This window comes from Electrophorus electricus, chromosome 2, assembly GCF_041902795.1.
Source record: "Electrophorus electricus isolate QZ-2024a chromosome 2, ASM4190279v1, whole genome shotgun sequence".
In the NCBI taxonomy this organism is placed as follows: domain Eukaryota; kingdom Metazoa; phylum Chordata; class Actinopteri; order Gymnotiformes; family Gymnotidae; genus Electrophorus; species Electrophorus electricus.
This window is the reverse complement of record NC_137498.1, coordinates 22,647,501-22,675,000: the sequence shown is the minus strand read 5'-3', so window position 1 is coordinate 22,675,000 and position 27,500 is coordinate 22,647,501. Positions and strand designations below refer to the sequence as shown.

At 42.7% G+C, this 27,500-nt stretch overlaps 2 protein-coding genes across 12 annotated transcripts in view; both read right to left on the bottom strand.

The window, feature by feature from the left end:
• sash1a (SAM and SH3 domain containing 1a) overlaps window positions 1–3,368 on the bottom strand; it is a 236,598-nt gene extending 233,230 nt beyond the window's left edge. For 2 of the 6 annotated variants that reach the window (XM_081695662.1, XM_081695658.1), the window contains exon 1: window positions 2,617–3,363. In XM_081695662.1, the coding sequence (XP_081551788.1) occupies window positions 2,617–3,114 (498 nt within the window). In that variant the 5' untranslated portion in view covers window positions 3,115–3,363. Of the gene's footprint in view, window positions 1–2,616 lie in introns of all 6 variants that reach the window. The other 4 variants (XM_081695691.1, XM_081695698.1, XM_081695650.1 and 1 more) reach the window with 4 other exon arrangements.
• Window positions 3,369–5,232: 1,864 nt separating this feature from the next.
• Window positions 5,233–27,500, bottom strand: part of stxbp5a (syntaxin binding protein 5a (tomosyn)) — a 78,347-nt gene continuing 56,079 nt past the window's right edge. For 2 of the 6 annotated variants that reach the window (XM_081695623.1, XM_081695638.1), the window contains 13 exons: window positions 24,231–24,451; window positions 19,319–19,503; window positions 18,916–19,041; window positions 17,950–18,101; window positions 17,102–17,164; window positions 15,318–15,362; window positions 14,214–14,263; window positions 12,023–12,305; window positions 11,552–11,924; window positions 10,283–10,448; window positions 9,918–10,029; window positions 9,157–9,377; window positions 5,233–8,837 (listed from right to left, as the gene is read on the bottom strand). In XM_081695623.1, the coding sequence (XP_081551749.1) occupies window positions 8,796–8,837; window positions 9,157–9,377; window positions 9,918–10,029; window positions 10,283–10,448; window positions 11,552–11,924; window positions 12,023–12,305; window positions 14,214–14,263; window positions 15,318–15,362; window positions 17,102–17,164; window positions 17,950–18,101; window positions 18,916–19,041; window positions 19,319–19,503; window positions 24,231–24,451 (2,039 nt within the window). In that variant the 3' untranslated portion in view covers window positions 5,233–8,795. Of the gene's footprint in view, window positions 8,838–9,156; window positions 9,378–9,917; window positions 10,030–10,282; window positions 10,449–11,551; window positions 11,925–12,022; window positions 12,306–14,212; window positions 14,264–15,317; window positions 15,363–17,101; window positions 17,165–17,949; window positions 18,102–18,915; window positions 19,042–19,318; window positions 19,504–24,230; window positions 24,452–27,500 lie in introns of all 6 variants that reach the window. The other 4 variants (XM_027015519.3, XM_035529111.2, XM_081695628.1 and 1 more) reach the window with 4 other exon arrangements.

Sequence of the window (27,500 nt, the reverse complement as noted above, 5' to 3'; positions counted from 1 at the left end):
TTTAAACAGCTGAAACAGTTTAAGAGGCAGTACTGGGTCAGGAGAAATGTCATGTCTATAGTAATTGGAACAGCCACCAAAAACTATTCTGTTTCTCCAACATATTGTCTACTGATTTAAAACTGAACAGTTCACACACACACACACACACACACACACACACACACACACACACACACACACACACACACACACACACACAATTTCTTTCATCAGAATCAGATGGGACCTCAGCTGTGTGTTGTATCTCACTTCTTGTATTTAATGCTACACTTATACCCCATAACTCATCAAACTGTTCTATGTCCTGTAATAGCACACACCTTTCTCTGCTTCCATACATGGCGTGTGGATGGCTTGTGTTTTAGAAACATATGCTATGTTTTTATCTGTCCAAAGCAAACACACCACAGACAACCATGCTAATGAGAAGGTGAGAAGTCTTTTAACTGAGTGCACTCACTTTAATACTCTTGAAAACGACTGCTTAACAACAGAGGCTGAAGACTCGTCCACTGTTCATAAGTTGGTTGTTTATGTTGTTACAACAAATTCTAATATGGAAATATTGCTTAAACTAATAGATACACTGATAAGAGTTGTAGTTACTGAACATTGCAGATTCAGAGGTGTGTGCATGTGTGTATATATGTGTGTGTGTCTATGAATGTTTGTATGTGTGTGTTGTATGTAGCAGCGCCCGGTGAGTTTAAGGATACACACTCTAATCACAGGGCAGGGTACTCCTTCTACATTCATCCACACGGCACCTTCTGCAGCACACAAACCAAAACAATTAGAAATAATGGTGTGTATGAAACTCTGGACCACCTCAATTCCATACCCCCTCTATACAAACAGAGGGACGTCACTGTTATGAGCTGTACTTCTCGATTGCCAGGGCTGGAACACCTTGACTAATGCATAGCTTACTGTACACTCCTTTAAACACTCGAGCTCAGTTGGTACCTGTTGACATCATTAATCAAAAAGGGTGGACTTCCATGTAAATTTCCAGATGATAAACGCTAGGAATTCTGTAATTATCACTTCCGTTTCAACAGTAACCCAGTTATGTGCTGTTCAAATCCCAGAGGCAGGTTCTGAAATAGCATACGTGCTTTGATAAGTCACTGAACTACATGTGAACTGCCGAAAACATCCATATTCCTTCCAATTTAATCCTGCCACTTAAAATACCCCCCTGGCAATTGCCATAAAGAGGCATGCAGAGAAAGCCTTTTCTCTCGGGGTAGCTTTCCAGTAGGAGATGTGGAACTGTTCACCTGCTTCCCCTGCACAGCTCAATAAAAGGCAGACAGCCTTGACTTTTCTTATCTTTGTAAATACCACTCTGCACACCTAAACGAGGCTCTGCAGATAGTAGGATTAGCTGCTAAATTAAGGAGCACAGTACAACCACACACACATACACACACACACACACACACACACACACACACACACACACACAAAAAAAAAAGGTGCAGTAAACATAGGAAACACACAAACACACAAAAATGCCCAGGGCTCATCACAAGACTCACATTCTAAAACAAATGCATCTGGTCTATGAAGCTGTTGTATGGCAACAAGTGAGCACATGTGATTCTCAATGGGCTACATTCACACTCTCCGTGGTCACGCGCACACACACACATGCACACATGCACAGCATGCTATAGTTCAGATAAGAACATGAAGTGTTTGCATAACCGATAGACTCATCACTTTTTTAAAGCAAATGTCTTTCAATTTTCTCACTCGACCTGCTAGTGAATTACCTGTCCACACCAAGACCACACCATTCGCACAGACCCAGGCGTACAGACCCAGATGCAATGCTCCACTCATTTTCTCTGTCTATCTCCATCTGCCTCTTGTGACAGGAGATTAAAAGTTGGGAGACAAAAAAAAGAGAGAGAAATGGGTAGAAAAAAGGAAAAGATCAAAAGATAGAGACCGAGAGACAGAAAAAGAGTTGGAAATGAATGATCTCAAAGTGACTCAATGGATCTGAGCACGAACCAGATGGCAGACGGAAGGCTGTTCTCAGAGAAGGAGCTGGAACAATTCCTGTCAGAACGACACAATGTCTTGGTGCTCTTGCACACCGGCTGCGAATTGCTAATGTTGTCAGGGTAACTCTAATGATGGGGTGTTTTGGGAGTTTTGCCACAAGCCCTAAATCTCTTCTCCACTGTCCTGAGAGACATCAGACTCTCAAACCACCCATAATGTCCCACTGTCAGTAACGACCGAGAGATCTTCCTACATAAAAGACCTCTGGGTGTAGACTTTCCCAAGTGCAATATTTTATGATAGTGTGTGAGATTACACCATGACCACACCTATGATGAAAGCAGGGACATAATTTAACTGATTACATCAGTCACTTTCACTCTGTCTGCATGTAGCTAATGGCAATAATACACGATGCCCCTTCCATGCTCCCTCACTCGCTTTCACACACACACGCACGCACGCACCTGCCTAACAGTGCCCATAATACCAACACTCACGATCCTATTCTATCAAGAGTTGCCATGTTGGGCATAAACACCTGGCCGGACAGTTCAGGAAGTGCCGTGAAACATAATCACATTCTGCACTCACCTTGGTAGAGTATGGAGGCCTTGCAAGATTAATCCCGTCTCTAATGAGTTTATCTCTGATCAAAATCTTCAGCTTCAGTTTCGGATAGAATACAAGATCCTTGCGGTTCCCGAGGGTCAGATTTCGATGCGCACCCATATAACCCATGCTGCGCCCGCCTCGGTCGCTGCTCTGTGCCGTCCACGACTTGGAGCTCCGTAGTCTCGACTCACAATGTTCCGTCAAGCGGCTGGTGTTGCTCGGGGTCATCGGCTCCAGGGTGAAGTAGAGTCCCGCGGCTGTCTCCTTATCATCGTCCTTCAATCGCTTCACCGCGTCGTGGATCCTTTGCCGGTGGTGCGGTATAAAGACCCCGATAGCATCCAGGTCGGGGTCCCCAATTTGTTTGCAAACTTCCAGGTCGTCGTATCCATTATCCACGAAAGCTTCGACATACTGAGACAGGTGAAGGGTCTTCAGCCATTCATAGACTATGTTTGGGCCACTGCTCAACATCATTTCGGCGAGACAGCTCGAAATTTATTTTATTCCCACAAATAAGTCACGAGCGTTTCTTCCTCCGCGTGAAGTCTATAGATCACTAGGAATTCCCCCAAGTCTATGCAGCGCTCATAAGCGCTTAGCTATCAAACCTGCTGAGAATATTCCGTTTAAGTGTCGACTTCACATTTTACTTTTTTCCCCTCGGCATTTCAACTGATTACTCGTGTGGGTACTCTAATGTAACAGGTATCCGACTCGGACACTGCCTATATAAATATAAATATATAAATATAAATATAAATATTATATATATATATATATATATATATATATATATATATATATATATATATATATATATACACACAACTATATATCTTTTAGTTTAGCGAGACCAAAGGCAAACAAAACATTAATAAAATAGAAATATCCACGGGCAAGCCACGACGGGAGACGAGTGTCAGGAGAAGAGTATCGCTTCACCAAGCCAGTGACTTCCAACGCGCTTTTTGACTGACAGCTCGGCGCTGGCCGTGATTGTATCGCCAAAGGGAAACCATTCAACTTCACTGAAATCCCATTTAATGTCCAGAGAACACATGCACACCCACTCGCCTCAACATGAACGCCTCCCTCCTACAAACGGGTGGTTGTAAATCATTTCGAGGTCCCACTGCTACATTTTTTCATTTACAAGGTCTCGAAATGCAACGTGACAACGGTTTTTACGACAGTGCCAAAATGCCTGAATATTACGCACCGGGTAGTATTCAGAAAGCCTCATAAGCTCCTGTTCTTCTGGCCCGTCCCTATCCTTGTGAGAACGGGTAGTTGTCAACTCTTCCCGTGTCGCGCGGAGAGATGAAACCGCGTCTCTCCGGCTTGGAGACGAGCGCTTGCGGTTTCTGAGCCCCGGCCCCTGTGTGGTGAGCAGTCTAATCGCTCTGGCGGCGAGTCGGCGGCGCAAGTTCACATTTCCTCACCGGAGCGACTTCTGCGCTGCCGGTAACGATGTGTTCTGTGAGAGTGGACAACGCAGTTTCTGTGCAACCAGCGCAACGTGCACACACAGCCCCAGTCGAAGTCTCAGCAACACTTATCTGTTCGTTATATTAAAAGGTTTGGCATGTGATATCCGAGTCCTGACGAGTTTTTAAAACTTTTAAATTTTATTTTAGCACCTGCCGAGGAACAGATAGACGCAGGAGAAACAGCAACTAAAAAGAAGCCTTTCTGAAGCTTGAAGAGCAGTTTCCTCCTCGTCGCTGTTATTTGTACGCGCTCCTTCTGTTTTGTTGCCTTTCACATCTGAAGAGTTTGCGTTCAGTTTTCCGCTGCGGTCTCACTGCGCCCCCTGCGTTTTAACGTCAGCTGAACACGTCTTTGAACCTGGCTGCTTTCTTTGAAGATCAGTCGAAAATTGATCAATCGAAAATTCAAACCCATAAGCTATTTGCATGGGCATGCTATAAATCTCTTACATATTCGTTGACTACACTTTTAAATAGTTTACTATGACACATTAGGTAAAACTGTAATGTAATACTAATATAATTTGTGCAGAAATTCATAGCAATTCAGTGTGTAGTTATGGGTATAGATTTGTATTAATAATGTTGTGTTACGTGAAGACGAGTTGTATTGCACAAATCTGATAGAAAGTACCTTAAGAGAGGTATCAAGAGACATGTTTGTCTTCCTGACAACGATCTTGCAGTATTTTATCTGTGTGTGCTCCATTCCTTGTTTCACTGAGAACTCGCATGTGAAGGAAGGCGGCTGTATAACGTAAGCGATTTCTTTGCATACTACTCCATCTAGTGGATGGTTTTACTACTGCGCGTTCTTTAGCATAAAACATCTATCAATGTTCATACCTAATCAATATCTAATCAAGAGAAAAAAATCTGAACACCGCATTTCGACATTCTCTCATTTCACTGGTATTTTATTCTTGGCTCTTGTTCTTTAGTTCATCAGGATTCGAGTAATTAAAGACATGTAGGAAACCAGCAAATTGTTATTTCTACCTAAATATAGTACTTTTTTAATGATAACTTTTAAAACCAAGCCTGTTTTGGCTGGGGATATTTTTCTTTCATTCTTTACTTTTGACAGCACAACACACACCTGTATGGATTTTTTTAAATCGTTTTTATTTTCCATTGCACAATAATTTCTATCTACAGAAATTCTAAATTGTTTGTGGCAGCAGATATTCATAAACATCCATGTGAAATTTGCATAAAACTGTACAAGAAAATTGGCTACAATGAGAATTATACTGCAACTCACCGCTAACCAGTATATCGAGGACAGGAGACAGAGGACAAAAGAGTCTTCTTCATATAGGAAGTACCATTTCAAGATACAATGATTCGAGTTGCTGACAAAATTATTAACAGTTCACTCAAAGACAAGATAAACAGTGAAAAATTAACAAAAGAAATTAAAATCCAAGACAAGAGAGATGGGAATAATCTCAGACATCTTATTTTCATCAAGTTTTTTTTTTGTTGTCGTCGTTGTTGTTTTTTTGTTTTTTTCTTGGAAGGTTTACGAAGGGTTAACCACCAACATCCACGTGGACAGTGTATACTAAACCTCAATGAGTCAGAAACGAATCAAAGTGGAAGTGTAACCTGAAATCTGGCTAAAGAGAACCCACAGCCTGAGATTGGCTTGAACACTGGACGACTTATTGAAATATTTACTCATACACACAGATCAGGTTATTAATTGAAAATGATAGTGGGTGTTTAATACGTCCGGTGTCATCTTCCTATTATTACTTTTTACCAAGGACAGCTGTTTTCTGCAAAGTCCTTAAATATGTTTGGTGGACTACACGCAAGTGTTATCCAACCATGGTCATGCTGGTCTTTGATTCCAGACCCCCCCCCCCCCCCTCCATCTATGGACACGTACATATCACGTAGTCAGTGCATACAACTTCATACGCTCTTTCACAAATAATCATGAATAACTCGACCATACCTTGAATTTACAAGCAATTCATAAGCTGAAAATACTTTATGATGATATGGATGTGTTGGGTAATATGATCAACAGTATCATGTATTATGGTCCACAGAGTCTAAGTGACCTCATAGTTCATATTTCTCGAAATCGCACACACAAAAATAAATTGATGATAACTAGAATGATAGGAGAGGCAGATCTGAAATGATAACGGATCACAAAGGCAAACTAAAATAATCACAACATTTCACAAACTAATGAAAAAAACTTTGACGCCATGATTTAGAATACTATAACATAGAATCAAACACCTAGAGTCAGAGAAAGGTTGGCTTGGATCGGTTTACTCTCCGTTGTTTGTTTGTTTTTTCTTCTCTTTTTAAAGAGCTGCATAAATCATACTCGAAAGGCTTCTTTTCTTTAGCGCAAAGCCAAGAACAGCAGGTATGACCTCAGTGCAGACGAACACCGGAGACGTCGGGCACAAATAGGCGTAACAGTTGGTGAAATACACAACTCAATAAAAATAAATCTTTGGCGTTTGAAAAGATATGGCGTCTGTCTTAGCGCCGATTCATCTGCTCCTGCATGTGAGGGCATGGCTCCAGATTGTCACACTCATTTATTTACAGAATGGTAAAATGTTTGAGCAGAGAGTGAGCGAGAGGGAGACAGATCTTGAAGCATAGAAACCAGTATCGTAACAGAGGAATGGGTTATATGCACAAACATATATAGCAGCATTTTCTTTTCACACCAGAAATAAGATCAAATATATTTGAAATTACATTTAAGGGAAAATGTAGAAGTATAGTGTGACTAGATTGATGTACTTTTTTCTTCTTCTGTTTTTAAATCTTTGCATGTTAAATTGCCCACTGTGCAGTGTATTGGCTCAAACAAATTTCAACAACTGGTATGGCTTTAATAACAAGATGAAGTTTCCATCTCAAAGTAACCCTAACTTTGGACTGCAAGTCCAGTGGCAGGATTCATAGACTACATTACCCATGTGTCCCTGGGGTAAGGCCAGCAGCCCTTGACAGTAAGCGACAAGTGGATCTTGAAATGACGGCGTTTAATTGCACGACTGAGCCACTTCAAGAACAACGCTGATCGTCAAGCTAAACCTACCAGAACTGTACGCCACGCTTCAATTAAAGATGATCACATGAACATGACATCTTCCACACATGGCTTGGAGATCAGCGGTTGGCTTAGGCCTGACCTGATATTTGAGCACAACTGAACATTTAATTATTTCTGATAACCCTTACACCTACAGTACGGGTTCAATTATTTTCCATGTGCCTCAAGTGCTTGTATTTTCGAAAAAAAGGAATTAGCATTATTAAAGAATAAGAAAATATACAGAGCAGAGTACTCTGAAACTATAAAAAGTTAAAATAATATATAAAATAATCCCAGCATTCACTGGGAACATGGCCAAGCTTTCTGAAAAGGAGAAGACAACCGTCATATTTAACTATTCGCTCCAAGAGGAGAGCTATAACTGTTTTATATGTGTAGTATAGCTGTCATCCCACATACTCCATGATGGATTTTCCAGGCTTATAGCTTTATGGTGCCACAAACGCTCCCCTTCTGTGTTTCCGAAACCAGCCCTTTGGAATCACCAAACCAAGCCTTTTTCAGCAGAAGGTTCATAAGTCAACACCAGATGTGTGGATAGCAGATCACATGAAAATACCATCTAAAAGATTTTAGACTAGGTTTATAAGTAGTCAATGGACCAATACTGTGGACCTAAACTGCTCTATCATTTATTCTAGCAAGAATATCTATCAACTAATTATAAACCTTTTGGAGATGGTACTTTAATGTAAAGTATTATAATACTGATGTTAACAATAAACAATTCCCAAATGTGAATTATAATATCATCCAAAATGCTTTCAATATGTAATTAAACATTTACAATAAATATTTAATATTAAAATGTGAGTTTCTTGTTTTTTAAAAAAGGAAATAAATCCGAGAATAGACACTACAGGACCACAACCTAGAAGAATGGTTAAAAAAAAAACATGTATACATATATCAGTCAGTGTGAATTCATGAACCAACACAGGGAGTCCTGGAATGAGTAAGGAGAGGGAATTTCGGGTTCATTGAAATGGCACATCTCCATGACAGTGACATCACTTCCTTTGAATAGGTGTTCTTCTAATTCTTCACCCACTTCTCTTTTGGGTGAGCTTGACAGTCAGTCAGTGTGAACATGACATTATAGAGTGCTTGTTTTTATTGATCATTTATTAATTATTGTTAAGCTTCTATTTGTATTTTCCCTTACTGGGTTCCCTTTCAGGACTATGGCAATGGATGTAGAAGTAACAGCATGAATATAATGTGGAATATAATTCCACAGTCCTTAAAAATGATTTGCCACAATAGGAAGCAATTATAAACAAACAAAGCAAAAGGAAAGAAAAAATAAAACCCACTGTCATAGTAGTTATATCGGCAGAGTAGTTATATTGTTATCTTTGAAACTCTGGTCCGTCTTGTACCACCTCCCCTCAACCCCAGCCAGTTCCAACAACAGGACTGAGGTCCAGAATTTCACACCGCGCCAGGAAAGAATGGAGGGTCCCGCTGGACCAGCAGAAAACAAACGGAGGAGGCAATGATGGGAGGGACAAGAAAAGGATGATGCTCTGTAGGAAGGTGGATCTGTCCTGGTCCAGAGGTCAGAACTGGTACCACTTCTTGTCCTTACACTTCAACATCATCTATGGGACACAGAAAAAGCATAGGCATCACTATGATGATGATGTTGCAATTAGCATGTAGTTTTCTGTACGGAGTACTGCATATTCGAATTATTGTAATAGTTGTTGTTTTTTTTCACACCTCAAGCAATGGGTTATACCTCAGTCAATAATATACTGTAGCAGTGATCTCAAGCATATGTAGTGAGACATTAGTATGGTGATACAATTAACCAGAGTAAAGTCAAGGGAGCAACTCCAAAACAAGAGCTTCATAAACTCATTCTCACTGACTGTGTTTTACATCCAAAGTGGGTGTGTCAGAGGCGGGGTTTGGTACCTCATGGGCGTGTTTAGAGAACGAATCAGCGCTGGCCATCATGGCTGCCGTCCTCTCCTCCACCTCGCTGAGCTTCTGGCCTCGCTCATCCAGCGCTATCCTCGCCCGGGCCAGGTCGCCTACGATGCCCGATGCTGCACCCTTCATGCCCTCGATGCCACCTGGGCCAGGAATGTGCTGGGCAAGGCTTCGAGATGCCTTTCCTGCCCCAGACTCCCCGACTATGGAGGCACAGAGATGGGGGGGGGGGTGTTGTGGTTGTGGAGGAATTTCAGATAAGGTTATCCCCCCCCCCACCCCCCACCCCCCTCACCCAAGTCAGCATCACACCTGATCAAACTAACTAAGCAAGTCAAAGGCTTGGCTGAAGACCACTGCCTGATTGTCTGACTCAGACTTGCTGCTCTTAGCTCAGAAGAAATTCCCACAAATTATGTTTTGTGAATGAGAAACAAAGGAGGCAACATCTGCTGTGACAGGAAATGACAGGGCCACTGAGTAAGGAGACCACACACAGTGTAGATGTTCCAAAGGCTGTAAATGAAGACCCCCGTGATTGTTGGCGTAGGGAGCCAGAGACCTAATTCATGGTCAGAGAGGTTTTGTGGACAATAACCTCAGCGAATATGCCTGCGTGGTCATTTCCTTTCATGGACATACACACACACACAGTCTTAAGGTTACTGTGTTGTGGGGTGTCCTCCCAGGACTGCAAACGTGTGTGAGACATACAGGAAAGAGGAAATAGGCTTCATTCTCACAGAGCTCTTCTCTGTCCAGCGACTGTGCTCCTCCTCCAAAAAGGCCTTTGAAGAATCCCCTGTTCGGAGCTTCTGGGGTCTCTACTGGAGTGAACAGCTCACTAAGCATCTCCTGAAATGAAACACAAGATGAGTAAAATTTCAAAAATCGAAGTCTTGCCCTGATTTTGTATGACCCCGTTTGTTTCAGTAATTAATTTCTACCACTGGGATTTTTACTTTCTGATCTTGAATGTGTCAATGCTGCAAATATTCTAAAAGAGTGACTGATCCTCCCTCTCCATCATTGCTCTAATATTATTGTTCTAATATTTTATTGTGCCTTACACCAATCTCAGTACATGCAGTGTTCATTTTGAACCAACCTGCAGGTTCTCACAGACATCCTGGCTGTAGGTGATCCGCTGGATCTCTGTGGGGGATGTCAGGTACATGGCCTGGCCCAGATTGGTGAAGCAGAAAGTCCTGGCTATCCGCATGTCTGTCAGGGGCAGGTAGTTGACATCCAGCAGTGGTCTCAGTCCCGGCAAACTGGAGGCGACACAGCACAAAAGTGGATCACTTAGACGGATGGATTACCTGCCTTCTCAGCTCAGCTACAGAGACCGCATGTGCTAAGAAGGCAAAGGCAAAATGCACACGTTACTCAGATGTGAGAGGTGGATGGGTGCCTTAGAACACTGGTGCTCATGAAAACACAATTGCAGGGTGCCACATTCCGGGGCGCTGAGCAGAGGTGTGCAGGGGGGGAATCAAGACGAATGCAGCACATGCTGTAAAGGGTCTGAAGGTTCCAAATGTACAGGAGAAACTGGGGGACCTGAAGTATCTCCGCTAACATAAGTGTCCTGACGGTGGACCAAGCAAGCAGCTCCACCCCTCCCTGCAATGCAGAGCGGTGGTGGTGGGAAGGTGTTGGCTTCCTCCCTGCTGCTCTTGTTCAAGATTTATGAGGCAAACGGATGTTATTCAGAGAAAAACAGATAAGTGCCAGTTGATTCGCGCCGCCTGCTCCCGTCTGCGTCACCCGGGCAACAGCCCTGCCAGCGAGGGCTCCTCCAAACATGAGGTGACATTCCGAGCCAAAAATAGGTGGATTTGGAATACGGAGCGCACATGTTCCATAAAACATCTGGCTGCTAGCAATCGTTCATATTGTCAAAACAGTCCCTTTTGAGGCTGGTGGAGCTATCATTTTAATCATGTTTCTTCCCGCAGATTTTCTCTAGTATGACTTATTGGACCATTACTGGTTTCTCTGAATATAAGTTACTGCCTGTGCGAGCTAAACATAGCTGGAGCTATGACGGGAAGTCCAGAAAGCCACGACCATTTCTTGGCATTTTAGGATTTCTAATGGATTGTGCTGTGCGGTAGAGGGAGACGTCATCTTGCATCATTGCCTGACTCAGTGCAGAATTTCAGAGACATCTGCGCAAAATGCACTGTTTGCATGGGACAATACAATTATACTCAGGCATAATCTGCAGGCATAAATCATTTCTACTTGACATATAGTATACATCTATATATACACATCTTCTCTAGATGCAAAAAAGTTGCATTATAAATATATAGCACAACAACAGAGATTAATGGTTTATAATGTGCACGCAGAGACTGGTACTACCCACCTGAGTGTCATGATATGCCCGTTGGCACAGAAACAGGCCAGGCAGACGCCGGTGCCCACCTGCACCATGTCAGCCCGCAGCACAAAGGATGTCTCCGTTATATTGTGCTTGAAGGCGCAGGCCTGTGAAGGCAGTGCAATCACCTTGGCCTGCTTCTCCGAGCACACCACGGCATACTGGCTCTCAGGCAGCTCCTGGGCACCGGCAGGGGGCGAGGCCGACGCTGGCCGCCTCCTCCGTGGCCGCTCCCGCTCCTCACCATTGGCCGGTGCATTGGGCTCATGCCACGCCTCTGAGGCGGGTGGCAAAAGGGAGCCCGTGGCGTCCAGGAAGGCCATCCGGACGATGCTGCCCTTTAGCTTGATGAGGGTGCCTGCAAATAGGGGCGGGGAGGGTGCGTTTTATATCAGAGTTTGACCCCAACGTGAACACAGGCAAACATGGGCGCATGCTCCCAAATATCCAACTCACCACCAGGCGAGACGATGACCGGCTGCAGTAACCTCTGCTCTCCAGCAGGGGGCAAACCCAGGGAGATGGTGAGGAGTGTGCCCAAGGACGTGCCCACCCACAGGGCCGGTGTCGGAGCGACGTCTACTCTGCGTGCATATGTCTCGCAGAAGTAGAATGCCGTGATTGCCTCTCGGCCCTCCTTGTCTATGCTAGTCACGCTGGAGCTCCTTGACCGGCTGAAGGAGTTGTCCCTGTTGTCTAGGGGGACGGCACCACGCGGGGGACATACAGAGAGCAGGACAGTAGAGAAGAAACAAGAAGAGGTAAGGCACCTACTCCAAGACTTTCAGTTACACAATATAATCACTGCTGGTTCGCTTGACCGGTTGGTTATGGAGGAGACTGAATGAACATGCTGGTATTCACTGTTGCATTGTTCGTGTTGAAATGCTGAAAGAAAACACACGCACGTGGCAACTGTCAGTGATGAGGGAAAACACCCACACATGGCAACCTTCTGTCACGAGGATGTCTGTCATGACATGGTGGTGCCACAGACAAACTAAAGATGTGGATTTTCTACTTTGAAAGGAATTTGAAATGGATGACTGAATGGTTGGGATGCCGTGGGAAACATTTCCACTTTGGAAACCTGGAAATGTTTGCCCCAAAGGTCTGCAAATTTGATTAGGACTGCAGCAAAGATTTTTTGTTCAAGGTTGTTCCAGAACCACCAGACACTGTTGTGAAAGGGTGTTATTACAGAAATTTTTGCAACCCTTCAATTAGTTTAGCACCTCTATCTCCTGGCTGACTACATGACATAATTGCCATATAAAACACCTAAGAGCTTATGGAGCTCTAGGTTATGCAATATTCATAATTCTTCATAACATTTCAGTGAGGCCCAAGGTCAATTTCATTTCAATTCAACATCTTTAGATCCAATATTTTAGGTTTACTGCCCAAGTGTCATTTGTCACAGCAGAAATATTACTCATACTAGTTTCCCAGCCATGTGAAGAGCCAATGAAACAGCACAACGCAGGAGAACGCCCAATATAAAAAACTATACTCCGAAAGACGAACTCCATACAAAGCATCGCTTCCATGTCTTGTGCCAGTACAGCTTCTTCACCAGCTTCACCAGCACAAGAGAAAGCACAGGACCCCCAGACCAAGATGAAACGGGATCATAAGCAAGACAAGACTTGCGAATTGTTCGTATGATCATTGGGACCATGCGTAGCTGTCAGCCATACTGTTTGAGTTTCCATTATGGTTTTATCTTTCTGCTTCTGCTGTTGGGGGACAATAGTTTGTGCAGGTGGCACAGAATTTTAACAGAATTTAACAGTATTTGAACAGAATTTATCTTATTGCCCAGGTTGTAAAGCACTCCAGATTATATATATATATATATATATATATATATATATATATATATATATATATATATATATATATACATATAGTGCTACTGTCCTGTGGTGTAACACATAGCCTGTCTACTGAAACTGAAAGGTGAAGCTGCTTAGCTGAACTGAAATAATAGACGTTGACCTCAGCTCTTGCGTAAGGGGCTCTTATCACTATGTATTCGTGGTCAGTTCTTGAAGCTGTGAAACATTTAACAACATTTAAGAACTGGAAGACTGAGGTTACACCAGGAATAGTGTGTCCAGCCAGCTACAAGGGGGAAGAAGAGCTTTGCTCGGCAGAGTTGAGCTTAAGTAAACCGTACACCGATTAAAAAGTTCAGTGTGATTCTGAGGTTCTGGTAACAATGTAACTATCTCATAGACGTAGTAAGGAGTTGTCAGTGGAGTGCGCTGGCTAAATTATTTAATGGAGAGTGAGATTGCTGAATGCTTTTTCAAGCATGATGCTGCGGTTTGAAACACTACTGCTACACGACAGTACCCAAAACTGGCCTGCCTCCCACAGCAACCCTTCTCTGGAGCTTTTAACAAACAACTGCTGAAAACAGAATGCAGTTTTGTAAAACACCATTCCTCTGGCTCAAAACCTCAAGTTGAGGCTGCCTCTGTGGCCTGGGGCTGGTTGACTGCCTTTTCCTCATGGACATGTGAATGAAAGGGGCCCCCCCATCCCATCCCACCCACTCCAGAGTCTGGACAAAATGATGCGAATGATGCGCCCCGTTTTGAAAGAACTATGGAACATGAACACAGAGTTGAAGCTTACCCAAGTCGGGCTTTAGCTCAGTAGGCAAGCTTAATTTCCGTGACATCTTTGCTGGAAGAAAAAAAAAAAAAACACCCCTCTTTATAAACCCTCCAGAAGCTTCTGGGAAAGTCATGCACATCTATGCCGGGGAGGGGGTAGGGTTGACATTGGACAGGACAGCTAGAGACACAGCTTTGAAAACTGGATGTCGGTGGTGGTTGTGAGGGTTGCAAAGGCTTCAAACAAACAGGTGACACCGGATCAGAAATCACTGAGTCAGAGACAAAAACAATCGCTCGGTTTAATAATGTCGCATGCTGGGGCAGACAGCCGGGTGTTAGACGTTGGGTCTCACAAAGCCCTGGAAGAAAAATAAAACCAGATCAGACACACGACCATCATTCCTTGAACCCCATGGCATGAGCATGCACCAAACAAGGAAGACAAGACTAGGGCAGAGAAGATGGCTATGGAGGGACAAACTGCTCGACTATATACTTTCAGAACTTGGTCATCCTGGTTAAAGAAAAAGTTCAAGAATGTCAAGAAAGAGAACTATAAAATGAATAGAACTGATTAAAAACAGATGACAACTGGTTAAAAAATAAAGGTAAAACTGAGGAAATCATCAAAAGAAATAACACAAAACGTTTTAGCGCTGATTCAAAATTGTTTGGCTAAGCTCTGAAATACAGTGAGAATTCCTAGGCTCAAAAAAAAAAAAAAAGATCCATTGCAAGTGCACACTGCCAAAGAGAGGATTTATTATATTAAGACTCTGGCATTTGCAATGCAGGTGAATAAATCGGGGCTAGTGGCCCACTAACACGTACTATGAGAAACAAAGCTCTAAGAGTAGGGGACAAATACGGATCTGACCACAAAGACACTGGTCACGTCTTAATTATAGAGAGACGGTCATGTGACCCAGCCCTGTGACTAAGGGACAGACAGATGAACCATGTTCCACACATGCTACATAGTAACAGTACGCAGAGCACATCTTTAGGATCACTGACTTCTCCATTTTTAGCTCTGATCCCTTCGTTCTAACTCTGAGACAGACAGTGGTTGGACACAAAGGGCGGAGTTTCTCTGTTCCTCTCTCCATCCAATCTCTTACCTCTACCTCCGCCATTGTAGAACTGATGGTGGTTTGGCGTCAAGACTTTTTTGGGGAAGGAAATAAAGCACATCTGGGGTTAGAAGCGTTCTGTCAGTCCCACTTTCTGAGATCAAGACAGTCATACAGTTCAGTTCCACTCATATAACTATGTCTGTTTAATTGTTTATTTATCCTGTTGTCAGGGGGTGTAAACATCTGCCTGTGGTGGAGTGTGACAGGGACTTTTACAATCCACTTTTTAAGAACACAGCTACAGGCCTTTTTTTAACGGAGGTGATGTTGTTTTAATGAAACGTCATTTTGGAACTCGATGGTTTTTCTGGCCTGGCACTTTTGCGCTCACCTTAACTCTAGTTTCCCGGCATGAATTTCATGCTCTCTGCTGGGAGGGATGCTTTAAGCCTTCAGTCAGATATTGTGTCACCTCACACATCCGCATAGCAAATGCATTCAATTATTTCGAGACAGAGAAATCATAATTTCTCTTTCTTTTTAATGTTGCCATGAGTGATTTTACCATCATGGGCTTATCATGGGCAAAGGACAATTACCAAGTTGTTGTTTTTTTTGCTAAATTGTAAATGCTCATTCCCATGAAGGCTTGATCTTATCCACTTTGAAGTCTTTTTTCCTAAAAACTTTGAATTCGTATTCTGGAAAGAACACTGAATATTAATCAGAAAGAGAATTGCTGTCTGATGTTCTCCAGGTACAAATAGCTGGTCACACCATTCATTTGTTTTAAAGCTATCAGCCCTACCAGATTTAAAAGCCAAGGAAATAAACTCTCATTTTATGGCCTTGTCCAGTACAGTGCTTTTACAAGCTTTAGCTGTCAGGTAAACTAAGATATAAGCTGCCTTTTCCTAAAGGAACAGTATGTGCTAGCCAATTTAAATACAATTAAAGTAGCTAACAAGCTATTAAATCTTGTGTTTGTTAAATGTATCTCCATGGCCCTTTTCACAGTATCTATATTTTTGAGTAAGTACAGAACATGTCCAACTACAAAAAAAAAAAAAAGGAAATAAAATTTAAATAAACTAAGCCATTAGACAAATACTTGATGTCCCATGCTGTTACCAACACTATCAAATCCTGGCAGTGAGCTTAAGAAAATGCTTCCACAAAAGTGCTTCGTCACCATGCTAATTAACCTCTTCTCTCTGGATGTTGCTGCTACATCCTTTACCTGTGATAATGTAAGGGAAAGCTAGAACAAAGCTAGAATAAAGCTAACTGTGATTCTTGCACTTTTGTTGGATGTGAAGAAAGAAAATCAGAACAGAAATTGAAATTGAAAGTTACAGTCTGAATGATTTAACCGCAGAAAAGTTACAATACATTCACGCTGTTAGCTGACGGTCACACTGCCACCAAAGAAAAACGCAGAGGGGATAGAGATTTCGTGTCACAGACAGCGTCTTCCACAAACTACCACAGCCATTTTTAGAAGAAAGACTGTCCAATTATCCAATCGATCTAAGCATTTCTAGCAATTTCTAGCAAGGATATGATTCTCCCTGTGTTGTTGTATTATTGTATATGTAAATGCAGGTGTATGAAGTATGGAACTGCATTATATGGTGCATCCTCTTATGTAAGTCTGTGTGCAGAAATCTGACCCTTAATACAAGAGCACGGGTTAAACAAAAATAAAGTTATGGAAACAAAAAGGTTTTTCTTAGAAGAATGGATCAGAACAGATCTGGGGAAGGGGGTGGGGTGGGTTGTGCAGGGGCAGACCACCAGGCCCTGGTAAGCGTGGAAGGACTTGTTACCTGAGGTGGGGGATTTGCAGCGGTCCTCTGATGTTGCTGATACCTCACTTATGTCGCAGAGCCCTGCATATGTACACACATACACACACACACACACACACACACACACACACACACACACACACACACACACACACACACACACACACACACACACACGCCTTCAGAATGGGCACTTATTGTGTAAGCCACAGGTTGTGATTCAGGCTGCCTATAAGCACTTCTTTATTCTGAAGGCAGACAGACAATCACCTGTAGCTGCTGACAGCATCATGGCATGGATTTGTGGAAGTGAATGCCTAGGGCACTTGATGGTTGTGCCCTAAGGAATATATGGGCACACAGCCCACAGGCTGCAAGTGGTACCCATTATAAATCACAGTCCATGTGTTCATGTGGTTGTGACCCAGCAGACAGACTGGTTTTGTTTTAGGTCGTCGCCACTGGTCTACATGTAAGCAGCTTGCGGGATGCTGAAGATGTGGAGTGGCACTCAGGGGAGAAGATGAGCTGTGGCCCAGTGTTAAATATCACACATTATACCCCAGACACACGTACGTACGTGGGTGGTCACACACAAGCACACACACAGACACACAGTAGTGCCAATCTGTGAGTCACGGTCGTCGGGGTATCATTAATAGGCTGCATGCGTTCATGGCTGAGCAGATGCAGTTCTGTCTTCCACCAGCAGAGGTCACACTGCACCATCGCTGTCCCTGCTGGCTACTGCAGCGCGCTGCGGCTGGTTTATTTTAATGTGTTGAATGACTATACCGTAATAGAGCTGGAGTAATTAGCACGTTTTTGGTTTCGATGGTCTTATGGGGGTGAAGTGTTTGTCACACCTCCAGAAGGTTGCCTGCTCTTTCGAGGTGAGCGCGGTTGTCTCTGGGAGGGGTCATTAGATCCATACAGTTCCATGGTGTTCAGATTCAAGAGAACAGTTTTCTGGAGGTAATCTACCACCGCTAGACCATTGCTATTGCCAAACACCACCCTATAGCACAAGAGAACAGAGAAAGACAAGACAGCTTAAATCAACTAAATCATCTTGAAGAACACACACACACAAAAAAATACTGTAGGTATATGTTCCTTATTAATGCTACATTGTTTTACATTGTTTTGACAACAGCATTTGACAGGTGCTCTTTTCCAGACAGACTTGAATATTTATCATGGACAGAGAGACTTACATATTTATATGGAACACGACCTTGGTGATACTGGCACCTTGTGCTACCTTTTTAACAGGTGAGCTATAGGAACTAGTTGCTATTATAAATTCAGTTTTACAAGGTATTTTGAAATGACTAATGTCCAAGGTTTGAAAACAAAACAAATGAGAATTGTTACAAATGAGAGGATCAGCAAGAACATTTAGGTAATGTACATTTTTATCTGTCCCCCCCCCCCCAGTACTTTATTTCATGGGTTTTTTTAAGGCCCAGTGGCTGTATTGTGTAGGTATGATACGTAACAGTATGGAGTGCTCTCGGTAGGACCCGAGGGAACTCTCGGTGCAACAGACAGGAGTGTACATAAAAAACCAAATGCATGTGTGAAACAAAAGCCAGTCATGCAGGTAACAGATCAGCTGTAAGAGCTAGAGCCTGGACGTCCCAGAGGTCAGACGTCAAAAAATATGTATGAGCCATCGGAGGCGCATTTCACATTCCAGATCAGTGAGTTGAAAGATCCTCAACGCGAGCATGTTTATAGTGTAGGCCTTGCGGTAAGACAGGTGCGCGGAAGAGAGAGATGGTGGCGTGAGCGCATCGGTATACGGCTGTGTGTCGGGAAAGACTCACAGGCCGTATGCGGAGTTGATGGCCAGGCTGCTGATCTGCTGGGGCGGCTCTCCGCTGACCCACACCAGCTGTATGACCAACTCCACCTGATAGCCAGGAGACTGCTTCAGGGGGCTACTGCGTACCCTGGGGGATGGAGAGATAGAGAAGAGGGGGGAAGAGGGTGGGAAAGAAAGATGGTGAGAGAAAGAGAGAGAGAGAGAGAGAGAGAGAGAGAGAGAGAGAGAGAGAGAGATGACAGTTTCACCACTCAAACTCGAGTCATTACCCTTTAGGGGAAGGGCCATGCTACTCCAGAAGTTGAACAGTTAATTGAATTTGAATGTAATGAAATACAATTTAAGGCTACAAATGTAGTCAGAGATGGTATACTGACAGAAAAGAATAAACAAGAAGCCATTACTTCAGGCAGGGCACGTTATCTCTAATTCCATCTGACGAGTTGCTGCTGGTGGAATGGTGTGTCTGGGGGGCGGCGGTCTGTGGACTAGGGGAGGTGCTGGAAGCAGGAGGCGCTGGTGTCTGGTCCCCACCCGCTTCTGGTGACTCAAGGTCATTTAGTTCATACTGCAATCTGACCTCCAGTAACTGTAAGAACACAAACACATCTTTTTACACTTACGAACAAAAACCTAAAATACACTGTTCAGTCCATGACTTGAACTGGACCCCAGCTGTCTTTAATGAGGTATTGTGAGCTGAACACATTTGTATGATTCTGGATACTGTATTCATAGCGGATACTGAACATGGAACAAATAATTGTATTTACAAGTTGATGGGCTCCTCTCGGGCGGAGTTTGCACCATCTTAGTAAAGTCATTGGTTCTCTAGCACCTTATTCTCAGTATTTGAAAAACATTATACACCGCATTCAAATTGGAAATTGGATTTAAGTGTCATATAGATTTCATTTTTTGTTTTTCAATTAAACTCATGGATGGTATTGTGTCTCAGGGCTCTTTGGATCACTGAAATTAATCTCAGACACCTGTGATAATTAGTTTGCCAATTAAAGGAAAACTACTTAAGAAGGACGTTCTGCATTATTAAGCAGGCCGCAGGTTTCAAGCAATATGGGAAAGAAAAAGGATCTCCCTGCTGCTGAAAAGTGTCAAATAGTGCAGTGTGATCATCATACTGTGAAGAAATTTGTGGCTGATTCAGATGGGTTCGTGCAGATAAAGGCATAATGAGGAAGGTTTCTGCCAGACAAATTCATTGGATTAAGAAAGCAGCTGCTAAAATGCCTTTACAAAGCAGCAAACAGGTATTTAAAGCTGCTGGTGCCTCTGGAGTCCAGCGAACCTCAAGGTATAAGATCCTCCAGAGGCTTGCAGTCATACATAAACCTACTATATGGCCATTCCTACCCAGTGCTCACAAGCAGAAACGGTTGCAGTGGGCCCAGACATACATGAAGTCTCATTTTCAAACAGTCTTGTTTACTGATGAGCACCGTGCAACCCTGGATGGTCCAGATGGATGGGGTAGGGGATGGTTAGTGGATGGCCACCATGTCCCAATAAGGCTGCGACATCAGCAAGGAGGTGGTGGAGTCATGTTTTGGGCCGGAATCATGGGGAGAGAGCTGGTAGACCCCTTTAGGGTCCCTGAAGGTGTGACCAGCAAAGTATATAGAGTTTATGACTGACCACTTTCTTCCATGGTACAAAAAGAAGAACCGTGCCTTCCGTAGCAAAATCATCTTCATGCATGACAATGCAGCATCTCATGCTGTAAGAATATCTCCGTCATTGACTGCTATGGACATAAAAGGAGAGAAACTCCTGGTATGGCCACCATCCTCCCCTGACCTCCACCCTATTGAGAACCTTTGAAGTTTCCTCAAGCAAAAGATCTATGAGGGTGGGAGGCAGTTCACATCAAAACAGCAGCCCTGGGAGGCTATTCTGACATCCTGCAAAGAAATTCAAGCAGAACCTCTCCAAAAACACACAAGTTCAATGGATGCAAGAATTGTGAAGGTGATATCAAAGAAGGGGTCCTATATTAACATGTAACTTGGCCTGTTAAGATGTTTTTTTTATTGAAATAGCTTTTGATTTCAATAAATGTGACCTCTTAATGCTGCAAATTCAACAAATTCTTTACAGTTCTTTACAACCTATGAAATGTTTTGAAACTGTTTTGCATAATAATTTGGGAGAGTGCATTTTGAGTTTCTTTATTTTTAAAAAAAATACTATCATTGGGAGGTTTGTTCAATAAAATTCTATTTATACTCTAATGGTTAAATGACTTGAAAATTATACTGACTGTCATTTGCATTGACCATTAAGGAAAATCAGAGAAAAATATCCTTTGCATAATAATTCAGAACGCAGTGCGCAATCACTTTTTAATTTCAGTTAAACAAATTGAAATTTGCATGGGCAAATTTTAATACTTTAAACGATTCCCACCAGTGTCACTCTATAAATTAGGGCATGCTAATTGGTTTGTGTGTGTGTGTGTGTGTGTGTGTGTGTGTGTGTGTGTGTGTGTGTGTGTGTGTGTGTGTGTGTAACGGGGACTCTAGGTGCTAATGGCCTCAATTTGCTCCAATTAAGCTTTGCTGAGTACATTCAACAGCTAATGGCACTCACCCTAATCATCCCTCTCACATCAGCACTAAGCAAGCTCTCCAGCAGAGGCCATCACACAGCCAGCTTATGACATTAGACTTTTTTCCAGTCCCACGAAACAATAGTTAAACTACGTTTTCATCATTTAACCAATCTGTTATTAAAGCTTCACTGCTTTAGGTTTACAATTTGTACAAGAAGAGAATTTCAAAAACAAAACTATGTCTAGTTACCATATCAACCTCAAAGATTTATGGTCTGCCTAACCAATAGAAATCAGCATTTGGCATCACCAAAAATAGACAGATTAAAAAAAACAGCATAAATATCAACTGTAAACAAACACTTGTTCAGCCGTACAGAAATAACATATAATGCAATCCAGGGCAGCTTCTCCCATTAAGACTATTATGATGGTGGTTAATCTAAGGTGATGGTTAATCTAATTTACACAATTTTACCCCAAACCCTCTAATCTTGCCCTGGAGATACAAGGCTAGTGCAGCTATAAAGAAAGAGAAGCTTCTACCCCAGCAATTATCACTGGCGGCCTGTATGCCTCAATCATCACACACTTGCCTCAGACTGCATCAAGTTGTTAAGTAGTCTTCAACAAACTTGATTACATTGTAAAATGTACAGATCCGATGGCTGCCACCACTATTTTGAGCAATGTGGCACACTTTGGTCCATGTTTAGAGACAACAGCATGTTTTACACTGTCTGAAATGAAGCAAGCAAGCCTTGTCAGCCACTGTAATCAATCAATCATCACCGAATTGTCGCCAAAATATTAGGTGTGTCACATGCAACGCTTTGGTAAAAGACATGCTGGAAGGCTTAAGAAACAGCAACCGGGTAGATCACAGAAGATTATAGTAGTGGATGACCTCAGAACACCACCACTCATGACATCAACACCTCCATTCAGGATGTACCATAAAGAGGAGCATAGTCCAGCATGGCCTGAGAGACGAGAACATGTCTAAGATGCAAGCCTCTCGTTGCCAAAACTGCATCACAGGAATGTGGAGCGAATGATGATTGAACTCCAAATGAAGGTTGAAGGACTTTCTGAAGAGCACAGAGGCACTATATCTGTTCAGAACCGATTAAGCGCCTGCAAACCCTGCCGTCCTGCCGACACTTGAAATAGCATCAATTGATTGGAAACACACTACTAAAGATATGATGTATTGTTCCAGGGAAGAGAAACTGAACATTCTTGACTGGCAATGCCAATCAGCAACCTAAACCCTTGCAGGACGGAAGATAAAACATCCCTGAAACAAATAGGAACTGAAAACAGGTTGTCCTTACAGACATTATCTAGAGAAGTGTGTGCTAATGTGTACAGGTTAGACTTTAGGTAATAATGCACTGCAATGGATTTGAAATCAAGATTTTGGATATTTGTTCAATTACTTATGGGCTCGTAAAAATAGGGACACCATGATCGAAAAGGTTCACCCAGTGTAGGTGTAAATGCCCCACAAATTAAAGCTTTTTTGGTCACTGGCCATGTTTTCATCAAAATCTCAGCTTGATTTTGGGTGAAAGTAGGCTGCAACTTCATCTCTTATTTAGGCAAACAAACGTGCATGTAAAACCAGTAACTACGGCATTGCACGAACAAGTCACCAGTAACAAGCATGTAATGATTTCTCCCATGATTCAGCTAACGGGCTCATTCCTAGTCATGATGAGAAGGTGTCACAGGCACCGACCTGTTTCCAAGCTTCAGAGCCGGACATTCAGAAGTGGTGGTTAGCTTATGCATGGCATTCCTCAAACACTTATGAACTTGCAGTGGTTTCCTTTCAGTATTTCTGCTGCTCTTGTTTTTGTACAGCCACTGTTTTATTGCAAAACCAATGAACTAGAGAAATAAGACAAAACAACAGAAAGTGCAGTCTCAAGTAGACCTTGCTGTACATATACAGACAATCTACCCGTGCTTGCAGTAGACATACAGTTCTTAAAAATGCAGCATTATAATCTGGTACAATAAAGGCTCAACCCATATTTACAGCATTTAGCTAAAGCTTTTATCCAAAGTAACTTACAATTACGAGTGAGTACACCTTGAGCAATTGAGGGTTAAGGGCCTTGCTCAGGGGCCCAACAGTGGCGGGGCTTGAACCAGCAACCTTCCAATTATAAATCAAGTACTTTAAGCACTGAGCTACCATTGCCCTAATATTATCACTCATTATTAAGTCAACATGAATTATGAAGTCAACATGATTGTTCAGGTAAATATTCAGTAGATAATACACTAAACTGAGGGAATGCTATTCTCTATCAAACTCTCTAGACAGACAGACACACACACACACACAGTTGTAATGAAGACAGGAGGAGTATATTATTATCATCAATGTGAGTCATAGCTGTCTTCAAGAGGCTAAAATAACTCATCTCTCAGAGAAGCAGAGAGAGGGAACATGATGGACAGAGAAGGAAATTAGGGAGGGAGTTGGAGAGAGAGATTGAGAGTAGAGAAAGAGAGAAAGAGATAGAAAGGATAAGGTTTTTGGGGTTTTTTTGCTCACTAAGAGAGGAACAAGGCAAATCAAATGATGGCCACACTGAGGTGACAAAATTCAAATGATTTATAAAAAAAATACCTATACATATTATACACGTGTAGAATACAACGGGGACTCCTTGGATGACGCTTCACGTGCGCCCACACATGTGGCCATGAGCCGTACCCAGGCTCACCTGGATGACCTCGGTGGTGATCTCCTGCTTGCTGAACCTGTATATGATGACGTGGGCGGACACACCGGTGACAGCCAGCACGCGGCTGTCCGGACACCATGACAGGAGCTGCACGGCGAACGGGTCCTCGTCCACGATCTCCGTGCTTGGCTTGTCATCCTTTCCGCGTGCCTTCTCAAAGACCTTGGCTGTCTTCAGCTTGTACAACACCTGGAGCATTACTGAGCACCATGGGAAATTGAGTTCATGTTACCATATTTATGTGGAGATATTTTCTACCATTCATTATACATGAGGCCCTCTTAAATTATATATACAGTAAATGCATACACATGTACCTGAATGTGCTCAAATGTGCAACTCAGATACAACTAAAGAAAAAGCCATTTTGTCTTAGCAAGCTTACTGCTTCACACCTAATTAGTCTCCATATTTCTATGTCTGGAGAGCAAATCTACATTAATTAAATCCTTTCATAATTAAATGCGTTGTGTGGAAAGCCAGTTGGTAGTTAGAAGGTAGCCTTTGCAGAATTAGCATATCTATAGAGTAAGATAATTAATAATCTTCCATACTGAGCTTCAAGCAGCTAGACGACTATGGGGAAACAACTAGGGTTGTAGGGACTTTAGTTTATCATGATTATGCCTAAAATAGGACTATATGACATTTACGGGTCACTCTTATGCTGAGTTATTTCCCTTGGTGAGAAGAAAAGCAAGAAAATGGCATTCGGGGAGTTTAAATCAAACAGTTAGAAGCCATACAGGGCAGAGCCAGGACAATCCCCAGCTGGAACTTTAATCGTGACTAAGTACATTAACCTGAAATGAAGGAAGGCCATCCTGACAATGTCACCCTTTATGCTGAAGAAGGAAAAAACGAGCATGGTGCGAAGACACGACATTCGCAGGATTTTTAAGGACTCGTGCTTTAATTAGCCCACGTTTATGCACTGAAAGCATCACAGCACTGCCGCTATTCTCTGTAGGAGTAGGCACGCTTCCGAGCGCAAGGTCTACTGTGTTGAATCCTCAGACAGGTGTCACAGGACCATGTGGAGACAGCTATTGAGCTGCAACCATCTCCTTCACTTGCTAAAGTCTGCCCCTGTCCGGCTGGCTAAAGAGCACCCGGATGTTCTGCAGCAGCAGTGGACCGGTACAGACGAGACAAGATTTGGGCATCACCACCCACGATATATATATATAAAGTCGTCATCATCATCATCTGTGAAGCATGGTGGAGTTAGCATAATGAGGTGGGGTTGCTTTGATGACTCAGGGTCTGGATGGCTTGGAATTAAAGAGAAACCGATGAACACATCTGCCTGATGCACACTGAGACTGAATTGCTACCTCAACTCTGCTCCAGATTCATCTGTTTCACTCTACACTATGCACCCAGCCGCTAAACCTGTGAATCATTATATCACTCACTTTATATGCACAGCCACTTTATTGTGCACAATGTTTGCTGCTTTAGTAATCTTGTGGCTGTGATACTAAAAACTTTTTAGTTATCATTGCACTAATAATAATGCACAACTATCACCATGCTGCTTTGGATCAAAAGCTGGTGTGTTTCCTGCAACCATTTGTTCACTGTCCTGTCTGTACTGTCCTGAGTTAATAGTAGCAGACTTTATTGTATTTTATACAGAAGAGTTTGTTGTTGTGATTACACAGTTTGTCTGTATTTATTGTATTGTCTATATGTACTGTAATCTGCTGCTGTTTCTAAGTTAATTTCCCTGGGGAAACTATGTTTCTTAGCTATGATGGAAAGAAATGCCAGAGAAGCTGGGTTTGACTTTGGCTTCCAAGCTGAATCAAACAATTCTACAATGTCAGGGCCTTGGACTGTGGTTGCCTGATGTAACAACAACCAGATCAGCATCATGGGTATTTTAGAATAATGAGGGCAAATTCTGTGACATGATGAGATCAGTTCACATTCTTGTCCATTGATGAAACTGATTTAAAAAAATCAAGGTTATCAGTGTATGGTATTGTGTCCTTTGTGAAATGAGTCCCATCGAGTCACATTTTAGGAGACCTTTATGCATAATTAAAGACAATATGAAGAGATCCATAAATCATTCCTTGTATGGAACATAGGTGAATGGTTCACTGTCATTTTCAAGAAACAAAAAAGGTGGTGCTTTGTTCTGCATTTGTTTTTAAAAGGAATTGCTGGGCAAAAAAATCTAATTCACACAATTTCCCACTTTCTCCAAACGTACATTCGTGGACAAAAGTTTTGAGACGAGCACAAGTTTTGGCTTTCACCAAGTTTGCTGCTTCAGTTTTTATGGTAGCAATGTGCATTAACTCCAGATTGTGAAGCGTGATCAGATGAATTGCAATTAATTGCAAAGTCATTCCTTTCCATGAAAATTAACTTAATCACAAAAATTACTGTATTTCAGCCACTGCATTTCAGCCCTGCCACAAAATGGCCTGCTAACATCATTTCAGTGATCTTCTCGTTAGCTCAGGAGAAAGTGTTCACAAGGACATAGCAGCTGATTTGAAGAAGTGAAGAAGGTTTCAGAACACCCAAGAAAGTCAAGCAAGCGCCATGACCATCTCCTAAAGAGGATGCAGCTACGGGATCGGGTCACCACCAGTGCAGATCTTGCTCAGGAATGGCAGAAGGCAGGCATGAGTGCATCTGCACACACAATGAGGCGAAGGCTTTTGGAGGATGGCTCTGTGTCAAGAAGGGCAGCAAAGAAGTCACTTCTCTCCAAGAAAAACACCAAGAACAGACTGACATTCTGCAGGAAGTATAAGGATTGGACTGCAGAGGACTGGGTAAAGTTATTTTCTCTGATGAAACCCCCTTCAGACTGTTTGGGACATCTGGACAAATGATTGTCTGGAGAAGAAAAGGTGAATGCTAACATGAGTCCTCTGTAATGCCAACAGTGAGGCATCCTGAGACCATTCATGTATGGGGTTGCTTCTCATCCAAGGGAGTGGGTTTGCTCAAAATTTTGTCTAACAACACTGCCATGAACAAGGAATGATATCAAAACATCCTCCAAGAGCAACTTCTCCCAATGATCCAGGAGCAATTTGGTGGTGAACAATGCCTTTTCCAGCACGAGGGAGCACCATGTCACAAGGCAAAAGTGATAACCAAGTGGCAAGGTGAACAAAACATTGAAATGTTGGGTCCATAGCCAGAACTCCCCAGATCTCAATCGCATTGAGAACCTGTGGTCAGTCCTCAAAAAGAGGGTGGACAAACAAAAACACAGAA